Source organism: Triticum aestivum, chromosome 1A (assembly GCF_018294505.1).
Source record: "Triticum aestivum cultivar Chinese Spring chromosome 1A, IWGSC CS RefSeq v2.1, whole genome shotgun sequence".
Taxonomy (NCBI): domain Eukaryota; kingdom Viridiplantae; phylum Streptophyta; class Magnoliopsida; order Poales; family Poaceae; genus Triticum; species Triticum aestivum.
In genome coordinates, this window is record NC_057794.1 from 137,031,491 (window position 1) to 137,039,558 (window position 8,068).

The window sequence follows — 8,068 nt, forward strand, 5'->3', positions numbered from 1 at the left end:
AAGAAATAACATAACCTTTTCAGTTTGATATATGGTTTTCTCAAATAACATGATAAAATAACAACAAAAACTATCATTTGCAAGCTGTATCATATTTGTATGATCTATGTTTTGGGAAACCGGCAAATAGATGGACATCTTTTCCTAAAATCAATTTCTATTTTTCATGCATTGATATATTTATGAAAACTCCAATTATATTACCATACAAATAGACGGACACGGCAACGCGTGCCCATCATGATCTAGTCATACATGACATGCGATCATGGTTAGTGTTGCTCATGACATAATGCAATAAACTACCATAGCTTATGAAATACAAACTCGTACTAGGGCTTACATAACTGGTGACTAGCCGATGAGGTGAACCCGTTGATAGTACACGCCGCGGGGTACTACTCAAGCTCGTGCTCTATGTCATGAGTCTCTCCCTCACTAGGGGCAGACGACTCACTAGCTACCTCTGGAATAGGTGCAAATTGGTGACTGACTAGAAGACTCTCCCTCAGCAATTCGGCGGGAACGCATGACATGGTGTCATGGGGTGGAGGGCCTAGTAAGTGTTGAGGTAGACACCACAATCACTCTGGGCCTAAGCACGAACACGGCTCGGGGCTTTCTTGTGTGACATGTTAGACTGTCCTGCTGTCCATGCGGGAGTGAGCTAACGAGAGAGCCAAACTGTGGGGCTAACTCCGCCTTAGGTGGGGGGTGGAGAAATCAGAGGAGGACTATACCGTGAGAAGGGTCGTGCAAACACCGGTGCTACAAAGGATTCCCTAACGCGAGATAACTCGACAACCATGTGAGTTATAAGGATGTGCTTGGCGATCATATAACAGGAAAGATGTATCACGACCAAATCGTGCTCGCGCTCTGGTGGTGGGAAAACAACTCTCCCAACGATAGGAGAGATAGTGCCAACATAAGGGTTTTTCGCCCCTCACGCTGCTGGAGCAACAGGTGGAGAGAGGATACCCGCGGGGCTGGTCACCAAGAGTGATTGGCGTTGAAACGTGCCAAAGTGAGAGAGGGAAGGGAAGGAGGAATGGAGGGGGAGATGTGCCATGCATACCTTTTTTTAGCCATGAAGTATACACAAGCCAATGTCGACCCCGTGTCATCCATTTGCTGTTTTGCGGCAATGCACGGATATCCAACTATTATATATGATGTTCAAGTTTTTCTACATCATATAATGTGTAGGTTTACCTCAGGTCAAAATTATTCATTTTTTTGCGAACCAAGCTATGCTTGGATAGTTAGGTGGACAGTGGTATTTTCAGCCTACCAGGGTTCAAGTCCCGATACTCGCATTTATCCTGGATTTATTTCATAATTTCCGGTGATGCACCGGTGACTTCGTATAATCTCAAGATGATATGCCGGCTCAGTCTCTCGAAGGTGCTTATAGGGTAGGATGTGTGTTGTGTATATGAGCACCTGTGTCTCTGTATTGACATTAAAAATTATATCCATTTTTTTGTTTATCTCCCCCCCCCCATACTTTTAGGCCTTGTACAATGGAGGTGTTTAGAGAGGTGCTTAGGAAAATAAATCGAATTTTTCTGAAGCACCGGTACCTATTTCTACAGAAGAGACGCTTAGTTAAGCGTCTATCCTGTACAAATAAGCACCGGTGCTTAAGAAAAACCTGGTTTCTCTAAGCACCCCTAAACATCTCCCATTGTACAAGACCTTAGACGATTTGTCCGACATTTTTTGTTGAGACACATCCGACTTGGGTGGAGCAGCACGTATCGAGTTTGCCCCGTTCCGCACTCGCTGACATATGGGCCCCACCCCTTCTGAACGGGCTCCCCTTTCCACCCCCTCCATTCCACCCAGACAGCCCGACCCGCTCCTCAGCTCACCTCACGCCGTAACCTAAGCTAGGTTTTCCTCCTCCACCTCCACCGGCATCACATCGGACGCGCGGCGGCGTGCAGCCATGGCGATGGTGGCACAGGCGGGCTTCGGCCTCACCCGCGTCGTCATGCTCGTCGGCGCGGGCGTGGCCGGCTCCGTCGTCCTACGAAACGGCCGCCTCTCGGAGATCCTCACCGAGATACAGGTGCGTCCCCTGGCCACGACCTGGCAGCTACTATCCTCTATCGAAAACTACGACCCCGATCCTTCAAGAGGCAGGAAGGTGGTTCGGTTTGGATAATTTGGTTTTGATGATCCGTGTCGCGTGGCCTTGCAGGAGTTTCTGGAGAAGGGGGAGATGGGTAAGGGAGGTGGTGGTGGTGCGGACCACGGCATCAACGACGCGCTCAACGAGGTACGCGTGTTGATCTACCTACCCTTAGTCTTAGCCATGTACTGCTGATGATGTGTACTCTTGCCATTAGTTTGACACACATGCTGTCATGCATCTCCACCGGAGCCTGTACCTCAAAATTGGAAGTACATGATACGATCAAGTGTATTTTTATATGACCCTATGCCCCGGTCAGCTGGTATTACCGATGGAGTAGTATTTATGCTTGCCCTTGTGATGAATGTTTGATATCTTGGATGTGATGCCCGTGATAAAGCCTTGTTTACATGGCTTGTTGACTTCATTAGCTATGGCTTCCAGCAAATATGTGGTTGCTTTATTTTGGCAAGTAATATTTTGGTCCAGCATGAAAATGTGTTTTGATGACTTGTTGCCACTAGTCCAATAGACCGGCCCATTTCAGAATAGAAACATGTGATGATTTTCAGCAATTATTGGATTTGGTTTCCTGATATGTTGATGTCAGCTGGTATGTTTTCTACGGATTCTGTAGTCTTAATGGTCTATATGGCAATAATATGTGATACTGGTAAATCTACAGAAATGTCTTTTGCCGTAAACATTATGAAATAGCTTCACTAAAATTCACAGCATCCGTAGAGACAAATCTGGTAACTCCGAAGCCTGAGGCTCACAATTTGCTTTGCTAGATTATTTCCTATTATTCTTGTGAGTTCCTCTTTAGTAATGTGGCCTTTGCATTCTTTTCTCTCTCTTTTTTTTGTTCTTCACACTGTGGATGCCTTGTCCTGATAGTTCGTTAGTGTGAGAAGCTGGTATGAACTTGGGATTATTGACTTCCTTGTTGATTTAAAAGATCTTTTGCTGTGCAATTCTTCCTAGATGGACGAATCACATGATGCATTGAAAATATGTTTGCTTGAATTTTTTTACATTAACATATCCTGTTGTCCTAAAGTAAAATTTACTCTACCTAAAAAAGGTTAATGTTCTTAGACGAACATTTTAAATGGCTGATAAGAGATAATGATAGTCATTGATGAAGTTAATCTAGACTTACAACCAGTATTTCTTTTCTTTGCTAAGTACTCATCTTCGTAAGCATATAATAATTCAATCCTGTCATGCTAAACTTACACTCTGGTCCTTTTAGGTGCGCCAACTGGCTATGCAGGTACGCAATCTAGGTTCTCCACGTTCGATAACTGTTCTCAGTGGAGGTTCTGGACAAACAGGTTTGTCTAGCTTGCGACAACTTCTTTTTCTTCTTCAAGAATTGTCAACTTGATAAATTGTCAAATTTGTGTGTTTCTGACCAGGGATAGCTGCCTAACAAATGTTGGCTATACATCAGCCTGCAGTAAATATTGTACTCTCATTGTTTGTTGCTTCCGTTCGTTTCATTCATCCTAATTTACTTCTTCCTACTTCTAGACATTATTGATACGCCGAACTTCGTTATATAGTTTTCAGTTACTTTGTGTTAGCCTGTTAGGTGGATTTCTCTTGGTGGTTGTCTGGTTAAATTAGTTTTAACAGAACACGTTTTAGTAGAATATTTTGGAAAACCATTTTTTACTAATAATTAGGTTAAGAGATAAGTATGCAGAATCTTGTTTGGACTGGGAAACGTAAAACATGTTTCACCCGTGTGTACGAGATAAACTAATACTGGTTTATAGAAAACGTCTAATCATCATTTTTCTAAAAAATCGGTTTCCCAGTTTTACAGGAACCATTATTTACTTTTCCTCAGATTTGTTAGACTAACCAAACAAAGTTTCAGTTAGTTACAACCGTACACATATTTATGCAAAACCGATCTAGTAAAATCTCCTTAACCAAACAACCCCTTAGGTATTGTGTTAGCCCATGTCACTTTGTGTTGATTATACCAGCAAAATTTCCTGGCATCGTGTCAGTTGTGTGTGGTCAAACAAACTTACCGCCGTCATACATACATTGTGACAGTGTTCTTAATGTTTTTGCAGGAGTATCAGGATTAATAGTACCTGCAGCAACTGTTGGAGCACTGGGTTATGGTTATATGTGGTGGAAAGTATGTTTCTTCCCATCATGGCATTTATGCTTGTGTAATGCTCACAGTATCCTTACCTGCCAAAAGTATAGGATCTATCTGCTTTCCCCATTATTTCTACTACCATCACTTCTAAGCTACTCCCTCCGTCCCAAAATGTAAGACGTTTTTTTTGACACTATCATAGTATCAAAAAACGTCTTACATTTTGGGACGCAGGGAGTACATCTGCTCTTCTCGAAACTGCCATATTGTCTTCTTGAAGACCAATTCATTTTGAAGTGTTACTTCTTCTTCAGGGCATCTCCTTTGGGGACTTAATGTATGTCACCAAGCAAAACATGGCAAACGTTGTTTCAAGTATGACTAAACATCTGGAGCAAGTTCAGAGCTCTCTTGCTGTAAGTACATGTGGTGCCCGTAGTTCCGCACTGCAAAACACCTGTTTCCGTAAGATTTAAAATAACATCTGTTTCCATTCATTCCGAGGAGACGTAGTTAAATGTAGGTATTAGATGATTCTAATATGTATTATGCTGCTAGGATTATGAGTTTTGTAGCTTCTATTGTTTACAAACTAGTACTGCCGTGCAGAAATTCAGTCGACGGCCTAACTTGTTAGGGCATTGTTGTGTTGATAATGTTGTCTTGTTACCCACAGAAAGGGCAGTTGTTCACATGACATCCTCTATTAGTTTAACCAACTATTGTTGTGTGCAGAAAGAACAGTTATTTGATTGGTCCTCGGTCTTAATTTCCTTAACCATTTGGACCAGCAATCTTAATTTTGCTTGATGTTTAAACTGATATTCGTTTGAGGCTGTTGAAGATGAACTGGGAGTTTTCTTCCAAATTGTTGGCTCTGTACTGTGCCATTTGGTTTGATTGTCATATAGGAGGTTATTTCTGTAGTTTTGTATCATATTATCTAATATTTGAATTAATTTGATAATTACGCAGGCTGCTAAGAAGCATTTGACACAACGCATTGAGAAGTTGGATGACAAATTGGATCAGCAGAAGGCGCTTTCTGGGCAAATAAAAGATGATGTACTTTCTCCTTAACACCTTCATATGTATGATGTATCTGCATATCTATGTTTATTGGAATGCGTATGCGTTAGGTAGAAAGTTTAAAGTAGCATATATGACAAGATTAGGTGCAATAACTTGCTGTCTATATAATCTGTCAAGAGATGATTTTTTTTCTCTATTAACTTTGTTATTAAGTGTGCATGGGGTGCATATGGTTTTCAGATATATACTTTTCTGTTCAGGTTACTGGCGCACGACTGAAGCTTGAGAATATTGGTTCAGAGATTAAGAACATCAAAGAATTGGTCTGGGGACTGGTGAGTGTAACTCTGTTTGGCACCAGTCAGCTGGTCACATGATATGATTGTACCTCCTCTGTAACTAAATAGAAGACGTTTGCAAAAACTTCTATTTAGTTCAATTTGAACTGCAAAAATGTCTGATATTAGTTCCGGAGGTAGTAGTTTTTAAGTTTATATTAATCTGCTATTTCTCATACAGGATGAGAAGATGGATTCAATGGAAGCCAAACAGGTGGGTGTTCACTTAGAAAGGGTTCTGTTGTTATGTTGGTCCTTTTTAGTTTGCGTTGTTCAGTCCAACAAACTCTGCTGGGAATAGCATGTTTAAAGACTGAAAGATTGCTGTTCCTGTTTTGCACCTAAACGCAATTGTGTGATAAATGCCAGTCTCCTGAGTTGCACATAACCCTAAATCACTCTGCATAAGTGCACTCATGCCAATCTTAGTCCATGTGTATAAATCAGCTGGGTAGCCTGGGTTGAAGCATGCTGGGGTACTAATCTCTCGACATTTTGCACAAATTCACAATTACCGAATCACACGCCTGCCCTGAATACTCCTCCCCTCTCTAAATATTATTTTCCTAATTTATTAGTAATAAAATGGTATATTACCAAAATGTGAAGTTCTTTTCATCCTTTGAAGTTTCGATCTACCTTTATTCCTTCAGTATGGTGAGTTCAATGTACTTGATTTTTCTTCTTCTTATGGTTACAATGTTATTCAACAGAATTTTTCATGCGCTGGTGTGATGTACCTCTGCCAATTCATAGAGCAAAGTGGTGGGAAGCTCCCTGAACGCCTGGTATGATCCTAAAGCATATATGGTAGAATCGTTGCTTCTGATATGGACCTTCTGTATTATGTGTAGTTTCTCTTCATTTTTGGACCTTTATGTGTAGGCCATGCTGCACTTGTATGCTGCTTTTTGTTCATTATTCATGAGTTGCGTTTGCAGCTACTCCCTCCGTTCCAAAATAGATGACCCAACTTTGTAGGGTGGTAATACTTGCAGTGTATTATCATGCAGTTCAAGACTCTTAAGAAATGTTTTGCAGTTAAACGTAGTATATCTGTTGGTGCTTACTGACATGTGATTCTTTGTAAGCTTCAACTGTTTGTCCATTTCATTAATATTCTCCTGATTTTGTGCAGGAAGGCATTAAACCATCAGCAAAGCGATTTGAAACAATTGGCATACAGGTTAGTCATAATATTTTAGATTTGACGGTAGCCTGTTTACTTTTCTTTGCAATGTTGTCCCTTGATATAAACAAGCGCTGGGCTTTGGAGTGGTCATGAAAATTGAAATTTAAGTGTTTACAATGCTGTCCCTTTATAAAACAAGTTTTTGCAATGCCTGTCCGTCAACAAAGTTACTCCCTCCATCCCATAATATAAGATTGCAAAACGATCTTACATTATAGGACAGAGGGAGTAGTAACAGAGATCATGCATTTTATACAAAGCTGCGCAGTGACCACAAATCACACTACAGTGGATAATTACCTCCATTTCATTTCAGGGGTTGCAACTAGCCATAGAAACAGGGAATTTTAGTGATTTCAGCAATGCTGATTCCACTGACAAGATAAGCAGGTTTGTGGACTGAACCTTATGCTGTGCAGATATGGTCTCTTTTAACTACTGGACCTGTACTGAAATAAGTATACCATATAAGCAAGTCGACAACCCGTGCCCTGTTTTGTAGGTCCAACTCGTTGAAGTCTGCCAACTAATTTTTTTCGGGGTTGGTGAGAAATGTATCCAGATTCGTTACTTAGTGGAACATTTAAAGGGAAATCCTTGCTGGATAAAATGTAAAGAGTCCCAGCCTTTTTGTTATTTGCTTGCAGGAAGTGCTGTTTGTTAAATTTGAAAATGTGTGCGAAGTAGTAGGTACTATGGAATCTAGACCAGATGTTATTCTGGCATCACTTATGCCTTGCATTTTTATGCAATACTTGCCGTAAATAAATGTACGTCACTTCAGTTTCCTTGAACCATTTCATTGATGGGTCTGTAATCGTGCTGTTTGTGCATTCCATTCTGATTTTCGTACCACGAAAAGGCTGCCGTGCCCCACTTTGGCTGATTTACCGAGCCTACGACTGTTTGGCATTCTGGTTGATCTACCTGATTTTGTTTGCTCTACCTGATTGTCTATTTTAGTGTTTGTTTGATCTGCTTCCTGGACTTTATGGCTAATTTAACTGTTAGCTTTTTTTTGAGGGTACGCAAATTGCGTACCTTAGTTTTATAGGAGAGAAATAAGACATATAACAACATCTACCACTCGCTGCGAACAACGAAGGCGACCAACTCCACACCGGTTTTTACAAAGACAACCAAACACAACAACACAGTTACGACACAAAATGCCTACCCAACACCGAGCCCCTCACTGCGTCTCAGCCGACACTGAAGAACAACAACTCCAGCTT

General features: G+C 41.1%; 1 protein-coding gene across 1 annotated transcript; it reads left to right on the plus strand.

Moving 5' to 3' along the window:
• Positions 1-1,787: 1,787 nt before the first annotated feature.
• On the plus strand, positions 1,788-7,630 carry LOC123040939 (uncharacterized). The gene is made up of 12 exons (XM_044463656.1): positions 1,788-2,077; positions 2,210-2,287; positions 3,402-3,483; positions 4,240-4,307; positions 4,586-4,687; positions 5,247-5,336; positions 5,564-5,638; positions 5,823-5,855; positions 6,355-6,429; positions 6,780-6,827; positions 7,150-7,223; positions 7,336-7,630. The coding sequence occupies exons 1-12, from the start codon at positions 1,955-1,957 to the stop codon at positions 7,361-7,363; spliced, it is 876 nt and encodes a 291-aa protein (XP_044319591.1). The 5' UTR covers positions 1,788-1,954; the 3' UTR covers positions 7,364-7,630.
• The last annotated feature ends 438 nt before the right edge of the window (positions 7,631-8,068 follow it).

Excerpts from the sequence above, each read along its gene's own strand:
- LOC123040939 (XM_044463656.1), top strand. The coding sequence starts at position 1,955 with ATGGCGATGGTGGCACAGGCGGGCTTCGGCCTCACCCGCGTCGTCATG. Across the intron at positions 3,484-4,239 it reads TGGAGGTTCTGGACAAACAG|GAGTATCAGGATTAATAGTA; the intron begins GTTTGTCTAGCT and ends ATGTTTTTGCAG. Across the intron at positions 4,688-5,246 it reads AAGTTCAGAGCTCTCTTGCT|GCTGCTAAGAAGCATTTGAC; the intron begins GTAAGTACATGT and ends ATAATTACGCAG.